The sequence below is a fragment of the Arachis hypogaea genome, chromosome 10, assembly GCF_003086295.3.
Source record: "Arachis hypogaea cultivar Tifrunner chromosome 10, arahy.Tifrunner.gnm2.J5K5, whole genome shotgun sequence".
Taxonomy (NCBI): Eukaryota; Viridiplantae; Streptophyta; class Magnoliopsida; order Fabales; family Fabaceae; genus Arachis; species Arachis hypogaea.
Genome location: NC_092045.1, coordinates 112,169,285 through 112,191,036, shown reverse-complemented (window position 1 = coordinate 112,191,036; position 21,752 = coordinate 112,169,285). Strand labels below are relative to the sequence as shown.

Sequence of the window (21,752 nt, the reverse complement as noted above, 5' to 3'; positions counted from 1 at the left end):
TTGAAGTGCCACGTAGGTTCGTATAAGGATGAAGCTGGTGTCAAACCAAGGCAGAGAATTTTTGTCACACGGACCACATCTTCAATGGGTACAAAGTTAGTTTTGGTCTGCTATGAGTACAATTATCAGCGTATTCATCTTTCATGGGTACATATGGTCATTTATTCTTAAGATTTTCTAGTCCTCCTTGGTTGGGATAAGTACTCAAATTGATATAATACTCACAAATTGATATTTAGTTTGTGAAGTTGCACGAAAATTTTAATTTAGCTTCTGAAATTTTAATTATTTTTATTAAGTTCTAAAATTTTATGGGTGTGATTTATTTTAGTTTTTTGAACAATTTTTAGCATACAAACATTAACAAAATACTAATGTGGACAGTCAAATATTACTGAATTCTTATAAAATGATGTCGATTTAGTTTTGGCACTTAACTAATTCAAAAAAAATATGATAAGTGGCATAATTGTCAAAATTAAACCGGTGATCAAACTGGTCGAACTATTGAGTCACTAGATTACTAGTTCAACTAGTAGATCATTGGTTAAACTGGTTAATCATGTCCTACATAAGTAAAACGTATAAGATAGCTAAAAACTTAAAAATTAACAGTTAAAAAATATATCTCCAATAAAATTTTAATAAACATTAAGTCTCAAATTCTAAAATTAAGTAATACAAAAATAAACATAAAATTTGTTAGTACTATTATATAAACAACTCAATTTAACACAATAAAAATAACAATTCATGGATTATATCCAAGGAGTAATTTCAAAGTCTGAATATCTTTTTTCATCTCACAAATCTAGAGCTACATCCTGATTGGTTTCATTCTGATTTGCATTTTTTACAGAATTATTATTAGCTTCATCGTCATCTTGATCATCTTTCAGATTTAATTGATCTAGCATTTCAATCATGTTTCACAAATCATAATCAATAATAAGGCAAAATATTTGGTTAAAGCATTACAAAATCATCCCTAACAAAAACATACCCAAATCATCTAAAGCTGATTGAAGAGACATATTTGCAAGATCATTCCATAAAGCATCAACTTCTTCAGGAGTTAAAAATGGTGGTGAATCTTCCATTATCCATTCCGAATGATCATCAAATGTATCAAGACAAATTGGATCATAACTTTGCTTTCTCATTCGGTTCCTATATTATCAATTAACTTGATTACTCTTATTATGACTAAAAATTTAAAATAATGCCTTCAAGAAATAATAATAAAAAGTACCTTTGTTGAAGCCTTAAGTTATAATGAATATAAACAAGATCATTAAGCTTTTGATTCTCTAACCGATTCCTTTTCTTTGAGCGAATGTGTTCAAAAATGCTCCAGTTACGCTCACAACCTGAAAAACTACAAGTTTGACTCAAAATACGAATCGCTAACTTTTGCAAGTTTGGTGCTCCACATCCATAAGAAAAATATACAACAATCCACTAACTACTAAGAATAATATACAACAACAACCAACTTATATAACAGATAATCAACAATAAATAATCTAACATCAATGGAAAATCAACAAAACTGAACAAAAATCAAACATAAATCAACAATCAAAAGAGATCAAATAGAAATCAAGATAGATAATCAACATATATCAAAAACCATATATTACAAAAAACTGAACAATCAACAATCTAAATTCTAACAAAAATCAAACAGAAATCACCATACAGAATGAATATCATTAATCAATTAATTCTAACTAAAGTACTAAATTATTAAAAATTTGTAAACCTGAATAACTTAAAAAAATAAAAAAATAAAAAAATACATACCTGGACAGACGAGCAGAGAAGAGGGAGACCGAAGGTGACGAGCAATAGTAATAGCAGGAGGCGATGAGCAGTAGGCGACGAGCAGTAGCAATAGCAGGAAGCGACTTGAATCTTTGATGGAGGTGCTTCTTGGCTGTGGTGGGTGTCACATACTGGTGCAGTTGCCTCCTGTGAGCACGGTAAGCCGGGTGAGGTGGTGCTGTCGCGCTGGCTGAACGGGTCTCTCTCACACTCTCTGTCTCAGACTCTCAGGCTCTCAACTCTTAGGCGGTCTCTCATGGCCAAAAGATTTGGGAAGGGAAACAAGGAAACGGGATGGAGGCTCGAGCTAGGGTTCGAGCAACTCAGTTTACTGAGTTTAGTTTTTGTTTGTTTTTTTAATTTTAATCAAAACGACATCATTTCAAGTGAAGAAAAAAAAGAGTTCGAATCGGTACCGGTTAAATGAAACCTGCCGTTTCACCAGTTTTGGTCAAACCTGACCGGTTCAAATCGGGTCTTTCCGATTCGCTTCACTATCTGGTCAGAAAGTTCACCTGGACCGGTTCTACCACCGATTCACTGGGTTTTCGGTCTGGTTCTGATAACACTGGTAAGTGGTGTTTATTGAAATATTTTCTCCTAAAACAAGTAATAAAGTGTCCTTTTTGGACTATTTGAGGGTCAAAAAAACAATAACATCATCTTACAAAAATCGAATGTGATATTTGACTATCCATGTTAGCGCGCCATTAATTCTGTGTGCCAAAAAATTGTCACAGAAACTAGGGCTATCAAACAAGTTAGCTCGGCCCGTTTATGCTCAAGTCACTCTAGTCAGAGGCCATAATTTTCTACTTGGACTGTTTAAGGCGAGCCTGATGGGTTAAACGAGCTAGTATTTTCACCATTTTTATCTTATTTTTTAAAATATATTTTGACAAAAAATATCATTTCTATGTCAAATATCTTAAAAAATAGTATTTTTTAAATTGATTGGTCGGATTTTCGGATCAGATTAGAAGAAAATATTGGTAAAAAATACTACTTTTCTTTGAAAAATGTAAAAAAATAAACGAATCATCCATTTTATCCATCATTTTTTTGGGTTAATCGGATTCATCTTGTTTAATGTAACACCCTAACTTTCGACACGTCATGACCAATGTCAATTGTTTAGGTGTTACTTGTTGTAAGGACCTACTTGGCTCTAGACTCAGATTTCATAAGCAAATGTTATTATAAGCCTTTACGAGTTTAGCGTAATTAACTTATTTATCATGAAAAATCGTTAGTTGCTCGCAAGGTTAAAACTTAAAGTCATATCATAGATAAGTACACGGTAACAGAAAATAACATATATGCATATAAACAAACTTACACATGAGTTAAGTTTGGAAATACATGTCATCCACCAAAAGACCAAGTACTACACCATATTATATACATATGTACAGACACAAAAGAAGAAGTCAGTCCCAACCCTCATACGGGTTTCCTAAACCGGAACCAAACTACTAAGAGGTCCTACCCCTCTAAAAGTACTACAAAAAGCGAGGGAAAATTAATACTAAGATCTTCAAAAAGGAGCAAAAGATCCACTGCGACTAACTCTAGAGTGATCTCCGAACATCATCCAAGAAAGTGGTCCAAAGCGTGCTCCATATGAAGACTCTGCCGCGTGCCGGATCCTCATAGCTCAAGATAAAACGAAACTCAAAGAGCTCATTTGCTAGACCCGTCTGGAGAGGGGGGAGAAAGAAAGAAAAGAAGGGTGAGAACCAAGAGTTCTCAGTAAGGTAAAAAATGGCCTAAGGTCTTTGTCTCTAAGTTGTCGTGAAACGAAAAAAGCACAAATACAGAAACATCGGGCACAAATATTGTTGAGTTAAGAAATTAACTAAATTAATTAGTGATGACAAACATTATTTTTGGCAAAATAAATAATTAGTGTTGATAAATCAATTAATGAGTATATGTTGCTAATTATTTATTATTATGTTGCAGGCCTTAATTAAGTTGCAGCAGCCCAACATAAAAAAAAGATATCAACTAATGGGCTGAATAGTAAGTGAAAAATAAAGACAAGTCCAAGTCATTCATCTCAAGAAAAATTCATCAAAGAAGCAAAGCAAGGCACCAACCGGCTGTAGTAGAGAAGAACCCGATCCAAGCCCGATCTGGTTTCAGAAATGCAAATCCCTCTCTTTTGCTTAACCAAAAGCAACGTTCATCTCTCTCTCTGACCAAGTCAAATCAGTTTCAGAAAAGTAAGAAAGAGAAAGAGAGAAAGAGCTTCCTCACCAAGATAGTCACCAAAGAAGCAAGAAAGAGAAACTAAGCTTGAAAGGCAGAAGTCATCTCAACAAATCCAAACCAAATCAAGCTTAGGTTATAGGTAAATCTTTTTCTCATACATGCAACTCGGTCTCATCTCTTCTTCCCAACTCTCTGTTCTATCCGAAAATGACATTCAAGGGAAAGTTGTTCTCTGCCCTATTCTGCTTCACATCTACGGTCACAAGTGATACTTGGGGACCAAGTAGTTTGTCAATGGCTAAGATCAAGTTGACTATGAGAAGATTTCTATGGTTGCTGTTTTATGGCTTTCGGCCAAGTTGAGGAAGTCAGAAGAAGAGTTTCTACTCTGAAGATTAAAGAGAAAAAGTAAATCTGCGGGTTGGTGAAGCTCAAGGCTCAAGGTGTTGACCTTGGAAAAAAGGACCAAGCAACATGCAAGGAGATAAAGGCAGCTTGATATTCATTCAGCAAGTAAGGAGAAAAAACCAGAGAGTGAGAACAGTGTTCTGTTAAGAAGTTCTTCTACTTGGATAATGCTTTCTTTCAAAGAAGCATTCGGCCAATACTGAAGAACTGCATCTGAGGTTTGCGAATCTGGTTTAGCACATAGCAAAAGAGACTGTTGATGAAGTCAATCTCCTTCATGCTTTACTAATTGTAATGTACTTTTCTATGTTTATCTTTCTGTAATTTCTTGTGAGAAAAGGCATTGTGAGAAAGCTCAAGTAAAAGCCATGAGTGGAAAAAGGCTGAGTGATACACTTGAGAGAAAAGCCTAGAGTTATTTTTCTGATTTCTTTAGGTTGGTTAAGTGTCTTGTATCATGTACCTGTTTGGTATCCCTTTCTTAGTTGGGTTAGCACTAAGAGTGAATAGTTAGGAGTTAGCATAGCCAATGTAAACTTGAGTGTGAAATTGGTGTATGTAATACTGTTAATTATAGTGAAATTCTTCCATAATTGTGGAGGAGACTGGATATAGGTTGCATAGCACAAGGCAACCGAACCAGGATACATGCTAGTGTTCGCTTTTCACTTCTCTGCTGAGTTCTGTTTTCTGATATTCATGAGACAAAAATAAATTGTCTCATAAATTTCCGCTGCTGAGTTCAAACAGAATCAGAATTGTAATTTTGTTTAAAAGGGTCATAACAGCAACTTAAAAAGGAAGGCATAGATTCAACCCCCCTTCTCTAAGCCTATCACAACCTTCAAATATACATACAGCTAGTAAATAGTATAGACAATTAGGAAAGGGCAATAAATAATTCACAGAAAATTCATATGTGCAAACAAGATGATGCATGCCTGATCCTAGTGCAGGTCATGAGCTCATGCACCGGTTGTCTACCCGCAACCCGACGTTACTCGGAGTGAACCCCAAATATGGTTTCTTTACTGTGTCAGTTAAACACCTTGGCATCACGGTTACACGTGTCAGTTAGACCTCATCATAATAACATTTTAATGTGCATCACAGTAAGAAATAGTGCTATCAATTAGGCGAACATTCCCGTATTAGCAATCTCAGGCTATCCATTAGGTGGGCACTTTCGTATTAGTAGTTTGGAACAAGGCCCAATCAATATACACTTTTCATAATTTATTATTCGTTTCAATTATCTCTTTCATACATGGTTTCTCATTTCCTTTCTCTTTATTATGCCTCCACATCACCAACACTATAAAATATGCCTCCGCATCACTGCCTAACAATACATACCTCCGCACCACCGCTAATTATATATACCTCCGCATCACCCATTAACCTTAAACCTTCTTTGATTGTCCTAATACTACTATTTTAGAACCTGAGGCTTGGTATTGAGGTAATTTGGTCATAGTTTAAACTTGTACTATCCCTTTTAAAAAAAATCTATTATTTTTTTGAGAAAATACAAGAAGAAACAGAATGGGCAGTAGATTTGTTAAATTCACTAAAAATCCAATTTTCAACCATTGCCTTTCAAAATTCATGTCCTTAAACAAGACTCTTCCAACTTTTCAAAAAATCAAATTTCAGATTATTACCATGTCACATGAAAAATTTATGAGCTTAGGAACACATCCCTGCCTTTTAGAATTCTGTTTTCAAAATCCAGTGAGTTACCCTCACTTTTTGCAACATAACTAATTGGTTAAAAAGAGTTTTGACACGAAATTTAAACTAAAGATTTTGGACACATAAAAATTGAGACTGTGGTTGGTTTTAGCCCAAATACTCATCAGAATTGTAAATTAAGTGGATTGGAAGTTGGTGCTTCTGCAATAAAAAAAATAGAATTTTCTGCAGAAACCATCAACCTTTAAAAAATCACTTCTTCCAAACCACTCATCAATAAATTCTGAACTTTTTATGAGACACTCAAAACACATTGAAGTTTCATGGAAAAAATAGTTTCATTCAAAAATAGGGCCTCGTCTATTCCCAGAAACGGATCTATTCTACTGTCAATTATGCAGAAATTCTATCTAGATAGTTTCAACAATCTTACATATCATATTCCATGCTTAAACCTATAACCCTTCCAAAACCATCCCTCTAACCTTTCTCCAGGAGATTATTTCACAGCCAACACAATCCAAGAACCCAAATTCAATAAAATTTCACAATTTCAATTACTTAATCATAATCAAACTTCCACTTTTCAGCATTATATCAAACATAACAATTCATATAACCTAACCATCATTCAAACGCATACTAGAGCCATAATTTATCATCAATCAAGCATATAATAGTTTATCTATTCTCATCACAGATACAACCTCAAGAATAAAAGTCTAATTGTCCTAATCCTTACCTTGTTTGTTGATCAAACACACAAAGCTTACTTTCACTGTCTTTTTGCCACCGAACCCTAATTCACAACAAGAACCAACATTCTCTATTACACCCACAAGGCCATTCGGCCAAAACAAATACAAGCAAGGAAAAATTACTTACCTTTTCTCACTTGTGATGGTTGCTGTTTCGTAAATTGGGCAATCTAGCGGAATGGAGCAAGGGGTTGATCAGAGGTTCGAATTAGAAAAGTAAGGGAAGAAGGTGAGATTGTTGGTTCTTACTTTACAGAGAGGCTCGAGGAATTAACTGGGTGAGTGGGATGAAACTCCTACTTTAGCTTTGGCTGTCCTCCTCCTTGCTCTCTCTTCTTTTTCCGCCGCTGGCCCTTCCTTTCTTCTGCTTGATGTGTGTTTTCGGAAGAAGAGAAATTGAAGCTACTTACTTTCATTTATACAGAAGGAAGGATGGGCTGAGCTGTTGATGATGGCTTCGTGTCTTTCCTTCCCTTCAACACAGTAGCAACGTACATATGAGGAGGTGAAACTATGGTTTATGGTTGAGTTCCAAGCGGTGCTGAGAGAAGAGTTAACTAGGATTGGGTTTATTTGAGTGAGAGGTGGTTTGGTTGGACTAAAAAAAAGAAACCAATCCGGTTCAAAATTTGACTTATTGAAATAGTATGGTTCAATGATTTATTCATCAGCTCTTTTCAAGAACAACCAAATAGATGATTAAAATTTTTTGGGAGCAATCATTCCACAAAATAATTGAATCGGAAAGGTTTGTCATCCGAAAGCACTAAAAGAAAAATTTTAGCACTACGTGTTCTAATTCTAATTTGTTATCTATGCTATATATTTATATATCTAAACCTATGCGCGTCAGCGAATGTTGTATAAAATGAGAAATCACAAGTCTCATAGAGCATGGTGGTTACACTTAATTCAAAATTTAAACGAACTTAATTTTATAGACAAAGTTTACTTGTTTAAATGGGTAATTAGATTGATCTGATAAGTTTAGTCTATTTTAACAATGACTAATATAAATGATATTTTTAAAATTTAGAGACTAAATAAAAATAACTGAAATTTTAAAAATTAAATTGAGATTTATATACAATTTTAAAAATTAAATTAAATATTAATTCTATTCAAATTACTAAACGAGTAATATTAGTTATTTTTTTTATTCTCTAATTATAAAAATATTATATACATACTAAAATTAATTATTAAAAATATTTATTATATATATATAATTAATTTATTTTTTATATATATATTTTATATTTTAATATTAATTATTTTATTATAATAACTAATTTTAATAACTAATTTTAATATAGGTTCAACATGGTTCAAGTAGGGGAGGCCCGTAGCATCTTGGTCTTTGGCAATTGGCATGTAGAAGTAGAACCCAAACAAGGTTGAATTGTGAAGTAAATGGTATCATGATATAACTCACAAAAATTTATTTCTTTCTTAAATTCTTATTATTAGTATTTGATATGCTGCGATATGCACCCTCTTTGAGGGATTTGTCATCTTTATTTCTTTCTTATCAGTCCCCTTCTTCATTCCTCAATTCCTCGTCATCGTTGTAATGTCCTTGCAATGCAATAAACCAACCAAGCAAACTGTTTCACAATCCATTAGTGCTTTCTTCAAAGATTCTGGAGTGGACGGTTTCATCAAAGGATAAGCTTTATAACTTTTCGATTACCGAGAGCGAAGATTCATGTGGAATATATCTTGAAATTTTTGGAATACTTTTGATTTATGTTTTTATTTTTTATTAAAAAATAAAAAATACTAAAAATAAAATTTAAAAATTAAAACACAAATCAAATTCATCTTTATATTAAAAAAAATATATGGAATTAACTTTAAATCAGACAAAAATGGAACAAATTAGTTAATTATAAATATAGTAATTAGTTTATTTATTTATAATTTAAAATATTGGTTATTAAATATTTCACCACATTTAAATTAGGAAGAGATATGTTCAGTATCATTACAATGTAAATCATAAAAACTGATTCAATTAGCTTTCGTTTTTTTATTTTTTTTCTCTTTTTAAATATCTAAAATATAATAAATTAGAAAATAAATTTAAAACCATCCAATTTAAAAAAAAATATCTTAATATCTAACATAAACATCATCCATATAAAAGTTTTGGATTTATCTAAAAATGTTTGGTTGGTTTTTTGCTCAAACCATTTTGATTCCCTAGTATGTAGACTTGTAGCTAGGCTTCACAGATGGAACTGCTCTTAATAAAGTGTACGATCTACTTTGAAAAGATTCATGTGTGTATTGGATACAAATTAAATACCGTACACCACAATCATATATACTTATGGATTATAAACATAGGAAGAATTTTAAATATATCAAAAATATCGGTATTTCAATTGTTTTAATAGTTGATTTTAATTAATATATATTATATATATTTTTTATAATTTAAATCAACAATAAAAATAATTAGAATACCGATATTTTTGATATACTTAAAATTCTTTCTATACTTATAATTTATCAAAAATTAACTTTAGACTAAGTTTAATTACGAGAATAAAATAAAATAAAATAAAATATCAAAAATAACATATAATGAATAAAAATATAAAATTTGTATTTTTAAATTTTATTAGGTAAAAAATTAAAATAAATTATAAAAATTTAATTTATTTTTATTTAAAAATTTTTAAAAAATATACTAATTAAAAATATAATTATAAAAAATTAATAAAAAATCATAAATAAATTATATCTCTATTAGTATTTTTGTACCTTTCATATCACGATAAACACAAAATACATTAATTCAATATCTAAACATAATATCTATTTTATCTATATTTCATCTGTTAAATACGATTTTATATCTCTATATTCTTGTTTCAGTGTCCCGTATTTATAAACAAATATAACCTTGTATATTATATTTAATTTATGAAATTTGTTATCTTTCTTCTTAATTATTAATCTAACCAATAGATTGATTTGCTAAATTAATTTTAGTTAATGAAATATCTAATAATTTTTTAGCCACACACTAGAAGTATGTGCGAATACTTTATAATTGTATATATAGGATACTACAATAATATCCTTAATTTATTTTATAATCTTCATATTATTAATTTAAAATTAAAGGGATTTAATTAATTATGCAAAAAGTCTTGAAAAATAAAAATTTTAAGCCAAACGACCTATACGAAAGACCTAATTTATTATCTGAGTTAAATTTTTTAAAATTGATTATATTGATGACAATATATTTATCAAATTTACTTATTATTCTCATTTCATATTTTGACAAAGATTAATAACTACAAATATTAAAATATTAATATTTTAAAAATATTTAAAATATTTTTTGTTATATATATATTTTTTTATAATATTTTTAATTCAATAAATTAAAAATTAATTCAAGATACAAATTTCATTAAAAAATGTATTACCCACTAATAATAAGTTGGTGCATCCTAAAGATATGAAAAGTTTCACATAGAGAGAGAGAGCTTAGAGTTAGATTAGATCCTTCATCTCAATATTTAAGTACAAGATATGAAAAAGTGGAGTGGCACCCAAGATGAAGTGAGGCAATCAATAATGATTTTTTAAGAATAAATATGCTTGGTCAAAAAGTGAACATATAATAAAAAGCATTAGATATAGCCCCCTAATTTTAAGATAAGTTTTATTAGACATTTTGCCATTATCATGAACTATATTTAATTCATATTAGTGATTTTTTATTAAATAAATAAATAAATAATAAATAAATGTATTGTAATTGCAAACTTGATTTGCGTGCTTCTTTAGCATACGACAAAAGGAGAGTGAGAACAAGAGAGGGTTGAGAGAAAGCAAAGCAAGAAAGCAAACGAAAATAAAAGAGGGCACTGGCTTGATATATAGGCTCCATAATATATAATTTTCAATCACAGTAGAGTGATTGAAGTAATAATGATTCCAACTCCTCCACTCACCCTTAAAAATAAATAAATAAATGAAAATAGTCCATTATGTCTTGTTAGACGCAGATTAATTTTTAAATGAAGCATCGGCTGTGTAATTCTTGAAAATAGGTTAATGGAGGTATATATATAGGTTAATTTTGTTTTTGTAGTTTGTAAAAAGTTCGTATATAATTTTTGCAATCTGAGAGAAAAAAAAAAAGAAGGGGCTACATATTTGATATGTTGTTGTAAAAGACAATATGTTTTTGTGATTTACCAAAAAGTAAAATAAAAAATTAAATTTTTTTTTTCAAAATTTGTAAAAAAACAAAACAATAAATAAAAACATAAATAAAACAATTAAAATATAAAAACTCTTCTCCAAACTAGTAAAAAAATTGTATTTATAATTAGATAACAATTATGGTTGCATTGATGTACACTAAAATCAACTATTAAAATGAATTATAAATATAAAATATATATTAAAATATAAAATATATTTTTAAAATAAATTAAATTTTATATATTTATACACAAGTACATAATGATTAATTAATTTAATACCTTTTATTCTAAAAGTTTGTTTTTACTATTTTTAATTTAAGGATATGAAAAAAAAATCTAAGAAAAGTTAACATTAATTTAAATAATTAATTTAAAAATTATCCAATAATTGAAAAAGAAGTGAATTCCAAAAATAAATCCAACATAAACTAAAAATAATAAAAATATCTAAAACTCATGTAAAAAAAATGTAAAATCTATTTAAAGTTTAGAATTTAAAATTTAAATTGTATGGTTTATAAAAAAAATTAAAAGGGGTTAAAAAAATAATTTTAAAAAAAATTAATGAGTGAATTTTTTTAGCTAAATTCAATAATTAGTTATTGACTGAAGTTGTTGTTTGTTTTTTTTTTTCAACTCTTTAATTAATAAATTATAAAAATAATATATATTATTTTTATTAAAAATTATTTTATTTATATTAAATTTTAAATTATAAAATTTTAATTTTATATTTTAAATTATAAATATTAAATTATAAAATTAACTAATATTAACTAACTAAAAATTAGTTGGTTCTAATTTTTAGAATGGAAATTGGAAATTTCACCGTATCTTCTCTTTCTTTCCTCCATGCTTATTTTGTGTTTTCGGTAGTGACGTAACTGTTAGTCAAGAAAACAAATAAATTTAAGAATAAAATATTGTTTTTGTCTCCAATGTTTGGGATAAGTTTTACTTGTGTTCTTAATATTTAAATCGTCCTATTTGTATCCTTAAGATTTGTAAAAGTGATTCAATGTTATCCTATTATCAATTATACTAACAAATCAAATTATATTTTTTTATTATTCTCACTTAGATGTATTCATTTTCAATTAGGTCTTATTTGGATGTGTTCGATTTTAATATTATACCTACTATTTGTGTTTAGATTCAATTATGTCCCTAGAAAAGTGAATTATGTAAATGTTGTAGGAATTAGTTTCAACTTTTGATGAGCTATTTTTCGGAGTGGATCATCGATTTCATCCCAGACATTTGTATTCTAACTTCAAGAAGAGATTTTCAAAACTCAAACTAAAACGTTCATGATGTGTAATTGACGACAGAATAACATTGAATCACTTTAACAAACGTTAAAGACACAAATAGAACGATTTAAACATTAAGAACACAAATAAAATTTATTCCAAACATTAAGAATAAAAATAATACTTTACTCTAAATTTAAAAATTGGATTGGTAAAGCAAGTAAATGATTTTTTTTCCCCACTTAGGTGTCTTAAAGGATATATAACCCTAATTAACTTCACCAATCATAGAATCTAGGAAGGAAATAAACATCCGAGAGACATTTTCGAGCATGACATAAATGGTCCAGACATAGCTAGGTTTGGAAGTTGGAACACCATTATTGGACTAGACTCCACAAAATAAATTATTACATAAATAAATGGTATATTTCTTTTTTTTTTTTTTGCACAGTATCCCCTTAATAGAGTAGGTCAAGAATTAATCTATTGTGGATCTGAGCTTTATTTAAAGGCTTGTTGTTGGCCAATAGATTACTGCATGCACAAAGCAAAATTCGAATTTTCAATATTTACTTAAGTGGATGAGTAAGCTGACCACTCGACCAACCTAAATTGATTAAATGGTATATTTCTTAATCGGTATCGTTATATACTAAATCCAACTAAGTTGTACAAATTCGACAAAAAAAAAACACATATCCATCACAAAAAATTTTTTGTTACAGAGCATTAAATTATTACAAAACACAAAAATTGTTATTAAACACATAATTTTTTACATACATTACAAATTTTGCAAATAACACATAAATTTATGAATATAATACACAAATTTTTTACATAACACAAAATTATTGATATAGTTCAAAATTTTTTTTTTATTTTGTATACTAAAATTTGTATGCTGTGTAGTATTATTCAAATTGTATATAACCTTTTAGGAGATGTGATTTACTATGGTATTAGAGCTTTTTAATCAAAATGTATAAGTTTCGATTTTTTTTGTTTGTCCCTATTTCTCTAAAATAAACATGTGCATTATATTGACTATATTAAAAAAAAAATCTTACTAAAGAAAACATAGATATAAAATTAATTACTTATCTATATCCACCAACTAATTTAAACCATAATCGTTATTTTATGTCAAAAAGTATGATTAAATCTCTTTTAATTATGTATATATTGTTGAATTTATCGATTGTTGAATGAGATCAAAAGGTTGGTCGTGCGCATAGCTTAGGTTCTTTTGACCATCAAAGAGTGAAATCTCCTTTTATGGCCCTGAGGTTTAGCTTAGTGAGTTCAAGCCCGGCCCTTTTTGTCTTCTCATTTTTATTTTATTTTATTTTATTTTATCTTTTATATATCACAGCATCCATGCTTTCTTGCTTTGTAATATATATCATCTTTCCCTTTTGCATGATCTCATCCCAGAAAATGATAAATTTGACCATCCAATCACACTAAGTCTATTTTCAAGAAGGAAAAAAAAAAGAGAAGAAAGAAAAGAGGAAAAAGGGAAAAAGATAGACTCTTTTCCTCAAGCAATAATAATTTTGAGCTTTTTGTGGATGCATGCATTCGTGTATATTTAACATCATCAGTAACCTACTCCTTATAAACACTTGTAGTTGATATTGTTGCTATCAATTCATGTTTCAATTCCAATTTTGACGATTTCTTCCACAAAATAAAAAAGATTTATTAGTCTATAAATTCACTTTTTATATGCATGCATGGCCCTATTTAAATAAAAACATTTTCCGATGCTTTACTGCGGATCAAAAGTTTAAATAATCATGATAACTTTATTTATCGGCCAGCGACAAACTCTTAAATGAAATTTTGATTTGTGACGGATTCGTCCTTAACTTATCTGACTGTGAAAAAATAAGAAAAAACTTTATTTATATTTTAAACTAACTTGGAATGGTCTAATGGTAAACTCACTTGTCTGCTTAAGTAAGTGTCGACAGTTTAAATCCTGACTTATGTATGCAGTAATCCATTAACTAACGATAAACCCTTAAATGAAGTTCAGATATGCGATAGATTAGTTTTGGCATTGTCGTTTAGGAGATATAATGGAAAAAAAATATTTTATTTTTAAGGGTTTTTTTTTCCTCATAAAGTTGCATTAGAATTGTGTTTAAGGGGAGTAATTTAAATATCACCTTAACCCTCCTTAATTGGTGCAAACACAATTATTGCTAGTAGTGTGAACTGTGAAGCGTAGTACCCTAATTCGTTTAACGGGCATTTCTTTAGTTCTCTTTCGACTGCTATCTCAATAACCCTATCAAAAGAAGTAATTTTTCTGGCCAAAGTTCAATAACAAGAAAAAGTAGCAAAAGTTATCCTCTTTTTCCACTCGCTTTATAAGTGTTGATTACTCTGAGGAGCAAACAACTATAGCAAATGCTGCTGATCAAAATGATTTAATTTTGTATTTGTGATTTTTTGCCGGAATTTTGTATTTGTGATTTTTTGCCGGACAAAAGTATATACCAAAATCAGGTTTACTAACTATTATTATTTAGAGAAATGTTAAATGACCATTTTTGTCACATTTACTTTATGTTTGAGCCAACAATAACCAACTATTTTTTTTTTTTAAATGTTACCCTCCTAACATTCATTACAACATTCCGCTTATAATTAATTGCCAAAATTAAAACAAAAGCATTCATAATCGCTGTCTAACAAGACTAAGCCACTTAGATTAGATAGTATGAAATATAGGTACTTTTTTTATTTGTCGTGTCTACATGTCGGACATATTTTGAATTTGACACTTATCGCTCGTCAAATACGAATGTCTTATGTATTTAACTGTGTCTTAATAAAAAATAAAAAATTATTTTCTAAATACACTTAAACACACTTAAATACTATCACGTGTCAACGTGTTTAGAATTATTCTTAACATATATTCTTGAAATAACTTTAGAAATAGTCTATATTATTGATTATTAAAACAATATTTTAAATATTTTATATAATTAAAAAAACCAGTAAAAATAATTAAAAAATAATTAAAAAATAATTTATATTTTAATATCAATAAAATACCAAAATATCATTATAATCTATCTAATATATATATATATATATATATATATATATATATATATATATATATATATATATATATATACACACACCGTAGCCCTTGTCTTATAAGAATTTTAAATACATATACCCAAATTCGTACATTATAGATTAGATATCAGCATGTAATAATCACTAACCTTAAATTCTAAACCTTAATAAACTCTTTCACTATTGGTTGGTACTCTATTTCCTTTCGGTAATTCTGTAATTTAGTTTTTGAATAATGTTTAAGAACCAATTTTTTCAACTAACATTAGCCAACTTTGTTAAAATATTTTATTTATTTTAAATTCTAAAACCTGAATCATAAACCCATAATGCTAAGTCCTAACTTATAAATCTAAACCCAATACTTTCTCTTAAAATAGAATAATCAAGTTTGGTATGTACTAATATCTGTTTTTGGTCAAAAGTAAAAAATGTCCGACCCCTGACAAGAAAGCAACACCAGAAAGCTCCAAAAAAATGTAGATAGAAGAAGGAAAAAAAAACCTTGGCGCATATCAATAAGAAACATTGGTGAGAAGGGCTCATATTTTTTTGTACTTTATGATCGAGGCAGAAACGGGCTCTGAACCTTAACTTTGGTCTCCAGCATTTCTATCTTCTCCTGATATCTTTTTTCGTTTAATGCCTCTCAAATCTCAGTATGTCATACTTTGTCCAAAATAAAACGGAAAGAAAAATTAGTGTCTCGTACCTGCCTACCTAGTGAATATGAGCCTTTCTGCTCGTGTCAAAAAAAAAAAAAAAAACCGCTGACTCTGCTAAAAAATCAAAATCGGATTAATAATCAAATTAGTTCTTAAAAAATAAGACATTCTTTAAATTTATCTCTAAAATATTTTTTCAATCAAATTGGCCCTTTAAAAATTACAAATTAATCATATATGTCCTTCAGTTACTCAACTCAAATTTTTGTCAACGATTAATGATGTAAAATATTAACTGATAGCATACATAACACATAACATGTTTAATTAGACGTTGACTAAATATGTCCACAAAAATCTATCAGTTTAGTCACTAGGTCATATTAGGAATAAGATTTTTGTAATTAGGAAAAATAACTAAATTAATAAATTTTCATAAACATATTTGGTCAATATCCAATTAAACATGCCAATGAGCTATATAACTCAAATGGCATAATCTCCCCATACTCACTTACAGGTCGCAAATTTGAGTTTGGTAAAAAAAAAAATCCAATTAGACATATCAGGTATTATATATGTTATCAATTAACGTTTTACAACATCAATCTTTTAAAAAAATTATTAATAGAATGACTGGAGGACAAATATAATTAATTTGCAATCTTTGAAAGACCAATTTGATTGAAAAAAATCTTTTGGGTATGAATTTAAATAATGTCTTATCTTTCAAGAACTAATTTGACTATTAACCCAATTAAAATCACTATTTTTCATTTAAACAAGGTGAAAATAGTCAAAATACTATTCAAAATAGCCAACAACAAAAAAAAGAAAAGAAAAAAGAAAATGAAATTGAGCTAATGCTCGAAGCAAACCAGTAAAAAGCATAGCCATCTCATGAAGAATGCTAGAATACATCAAGTAAAATATAACCAACCAATGAGCAGTACCTCAACCATGAGAAGACACATGAGATCAGGAAGCTCAAGGATGCACAGGAACTGCAAAGGATTTTTCACCTGTTGCTGTTAACTTCAGGAAAACAAAGAGCAAAGTAGCACAATCCAAAAGGTAGTGCACATACAGATTTTAGCAAACAACATTCCTATGTTGTTAATGTAACTTCTTGTCAATTATTATGCATAGCTCATAATCTAACATGAAATTGGAAGAATCATAGCACAAATTAAACATCATCACATTTTACACAAATATTGCCATTTTTTAAGCCTTTAGAAATATAGATGGCTGAAATAATATGAATGCATTACTTACAGATTTCTGGTGAAGAACAATAATGATTAACCTCAAGGTTTTGCATACCACACAAATATACTCAAATTTCCAAATATGGTATATTATACTAACCTTTCACGAGGTTAAGTGATATAGACGGCATCCGTTAATCTGTTATGCTAGTCAGTGATTCAGTCTCACATTTATAGATCATATCAATGTCAAAAAGATTTATAAAATGCTTCGGTGCCGAGTATAAAAAATCTCGGGAGGTTAATGTCTACTTTTACGAAGAGAGTATATTGTGTGTAATATCGCCTAGACTTAAGGAAATCGGTGTAATTTACCCTTCCAAACAACAAGCATAAGGATAGAGTTAGGGTAACATCTTTCTTCAATTCTTTATACACCAATATGGCAACATCTAAGCAGGTTTCCTCTACCTCTACCTATGAATTATCAAACCATCTGAAAGCTGAGATTCTATCATGTTTTTCAATATAAATACTACCCAAAGTTTCTCCCTATATTACCTTCACTCCTTATTTCTTTATACAACACAAAAATAAAGGAATACCATGAACCCTGTTTAACTAATAGCACACTGAATTCAGAGTCAAACTAAGAACTCATATTAAAACACATTGTCCCTTTATGCTAGAAGTGAATATTCTTGAGTATATGCATAAGCCAAAGTACAGGTAGCCAACACTTTCTTCTGTGTGTACAGAGATACTTAAATCCAATAATGACAACTTATATACAAGTTTATTAAAAAACATAATTCTTCTTGGGATACACTATGTCTTTGCATAAAATAAATATTGACAGACATTCATTTCTTGACTATTCAGAACATATAATATGGCACGAAACTTATTCAAAAACCACCGCGCAACATGAAAACCAATTACAAAAGATTTTTGGTTCTCACCATCAGTTGGATATGAGAGAAAACAAACTGCTATTTACAGAAGACAACTATAACCTGAGGCGACGATTCAAACTTGCCTCTGCATTGCAAGCTCCACCATCTCGTGAGCAGCCATCCGGCTCTTCCTCTGCTCGTATTCAGGATCATCGGTAGGCAACTCAAATCGACAAACAGGGCAAGTGTTACGAATACTCAACCAAGGCATAATGCAATCCCCATGATAACAGTGCGAGCAAGGAAGCCTAGTCACCTTCTCCTCCAACAATATCTCATCTTTACAAATAGCACAAGCCACATTCTTCCCCTGCAACTCCTCCTTTGTCAACTCAACCACCGGAAGATTCTCCACGACACTCTTCGCCGCAGGGGGACTACCCTTCAAGGCACTCTCATTCTCCAGAAACTGCCCAAACAGAACATCATACTCAGCAGTGTACATATAACCATCCCCAACTGCTAAATAAGAATCCACATTGGCTTCATGTTCCAAGATTGAATTCCTCTCCAAATTGTTCACAGCCAAGAGAATTTCCCACTCCAGGTACCTCAACGCCTCCTCGCCGGGATCCTCGCTGTGCGAAAACCCGGACGCCACTGATTGATCATCAACCTCAACCTCATCAATCACCAAACTGGAATCTTCCCTATCATTCACCCTCTCCTCTACCTCCTCCCATTCAAAACTCTCATTCAAGGTCCTCTGATCCTCCAAACAGAGACTATCCCAACACAACCTAACATCAAAATCATCAAACCCTCCACCATCAACCCTATGATCATCATAATCACTAAAACCACGCACACCAGAAGAACCGAACTCCTCCATAGCTCGATCAAGCTCACCTTCCTCTCCAGCCGAATCCGAATCGGATCCGAATCCAACAACCCTAAGCCCACCCAAACCATTATTATCACCTATCGAGAAATCGAAAACACCACTGTGATTGTCATTTTGGGATCCAATTTCAGCTCCAAACCTTAACCCTAACGATGCTTCCCCGTGAAGGTCGCAAACGACGCCGGAGAAGGGGTTTATGTTGACGTCACCGCAGGAGCAATGACGAGAAGGCTCAGAGCGAGTTTCGAAGAGATCGGTGACGAAGCAACTCACCGAGTCGGAATCGGAATCGGAATCGGTGGTTGCGAAGGGATTGGAGTTTTGCTCATCATGCCTATCCATAGCTCTTCGTGTCGTGTGAGTTTAAGATTCAGTGACTATTCTTCTTCTTCTTCTTCTTCTTTGGATGAGGTTTGTGTTGTGTGTGTTACGAGTTACCAGTTACGAAGAACAAAATCATGGTTTTTATTTTTTAAGGTTTCCAACAAGTTTTGTTTCCGAAGAGAAAATGGATGAAGACGTTTCATTCTTTATTCATTCATTTTTCATTCCCCTTTGAAGAGAGAGACTTTTAGCAGAGTCTCGCAAAATTATGGTAGTTGGTGATTAGAGGTAAGGATGGATAACTAGCTACTTTTCATTATTTAAAAAAAATAGAAAAATGACAAATAAACAGTAAGATTCACATTTTAGGTAGATTAATTTTTTAAAAAATATTAATAAAATCTTTTAAGATGATTACCGTGAATAAATTAGTTTAAATTAAAATTTTTTATTTTAATTATATAGACTAATTTAAAAATAATATATTATTTTATTATTTTAAAATAAAATTTTATTAATGTGCCGATGAGAAAAGAGAGGCGTAAGTATTGGCTACTTAGATTCTTCTCAGTTATGTGGACTATTTGGTTACCAAGAAATGATGCCATATTTCAGCAAGACAACAGGAATTAAAGACTGTGTGGAGCAATCTTTTTTACGTGCTATGGAGTGATATTGTAAATAACTCATGTTGTTGATGGTTATGACGAAAATGACATAGAAATTATGGCTTTTTTTGTTATTGTTTTAGCCTTACTTTGCTTCACTTATGTGTTGAGCTCTTACTTTCAAAAAAAATTATTGATATTTTTTTAAACTAATAAATATAAATATTTAAAAATTTATTTGTCATTTTACTTTAAAAAAATATATATTACAAATTTACAAAACATTGGTTATACTTAATTAATTAACCTCACCGTTAATAAAGATAATAATTATTCTTCACATATAAGTCATTTTTTCATACAAGTCTATACAAGTCATTTTACCTCAATTCACCTCACGCACCTCTAAATTTAACTAACTTATCAATCAACCTGCGAATATATAACTGTCTTTTTCGAAAGAATTTCGTTTCTGTTTTCGATCTACGTTTTCTTCTATCTCTACGTTCTCTGCATTTCTCTTCGTTCATTCTCTACGGTTTTGAAATCAAGCTCTAAAATAAGTTTTGAACAGTTATCTCGTTGTTGAAGATAATGAATAATTCAAGTTCAGATTGTCAATCGAACCAGAACAAAGTTGATTATTGTTTTGAATCCAATCAAGTGGCTGAGGTGTGCTTCGATTCGAGTGAATATTTTCGTTAGTAGTTTATGATTCTGTAGGTGAATAATGTTATTTTTGTTTGTGAAAATTGTTGTTTATCGTTGATGGTTTGAATTGAATATAATGTAAGCATTCTGCATTAGAGAAAATTTTTATGTATTTGTAGCAAATCTAAGTGTAACACGAAGATATTTAATTGTATTATTTAAGAATTTTTTATGTATGTGTGCTGATAAGTTTTGTATAATTCAAAACTCTTCTTCTCCCTCCTCCTTGTCTTCTGCTGTTGCTTCATCTTCTTTTTTATCATCATCATTTTCTTTTTTTTTCTTATTCATCTTTTTTTTTATTTTACCTTCTCAAGTTTCTTTTTGTTTGACTCTCTTAAAAATAATAAAAACAAAAAAATTAAATAAAGAAGAAGAAGAAACACATAATGCTTCAAAATTACTTGAAAGATGATGAACTTACATTCATTCAACTAAAAAAAGAAAAAAAGAAACAAAAAAAAAGAAGAAGAAAAAGAAGAAGAAAAATACAGTATTAGAGGAAATATTTTTCTGTATTTGCAGTAAATTTAAGTGTAACACGAAGATATTTAAGTGTGTTGTTCAAGAATTTTTGGTGTATGTGTGTTGATAAGTTTTGCATAATTCAAAACTCTTTCTCTCCCTCTTGCTCGTTTTCTTCTTTTTTTTTTCTTATTCATCTTTTTTTTTTGTTTTATCTTCTCAAGTTTCTTTTTGTTTTACTCTCTTAACAAGAATAAAAACAAAAAATCAAACAAGAAGAAGAATAAACACATAATGCTACAAATTTACTTAGAAGATGATTAACTTACATTCATTCAACTAAAAGAAAGAAAGAAATAAGAAATAAAAGAAGAAGAAAAAAATGCAGTATTAGAGAAAATATTTTGCTATATTTGCAGCAAATTTGGGTGTAACATGAAGATATTTAAGTGTATTGTTTAAGA

General features: G+C 29.9%; 1 protein-coding gene across 1 annotated transcript; it reads right to left on the bottom strand.

Annotated features, from left to right (window-relative positions):
* Positions 1–18,144: 18,144 nt before the first annotated feature.
* LOC112716640 (uncharacterized) lies at positions 18,145–19,792 on the bottom strand. Its single transcript, XM_025768591.3, has one exon. It carries the CDS (start codon positions 19,520–19,522, stop codon positions 18,410–18,412), a length of 1,113 nt encoding a protein of 370 aa, XP_025624376.1. The 5' UTR covers positions 19,523–19,792; the 3' UTR covers positions 18,145–18,409.
* Between the last annotated feature and the right edge of the window lie 1,960 nt (positions 19,793–21,752).

Coding starts and splice junctions, on each gene's coding strand:
- LOC112716640 (XM_025768591.3), bottom strand. CDS start 19,522: ATGGATAGGCATGATGAGCAAAACTCCAATCCCTTCGCAACCACCGAT.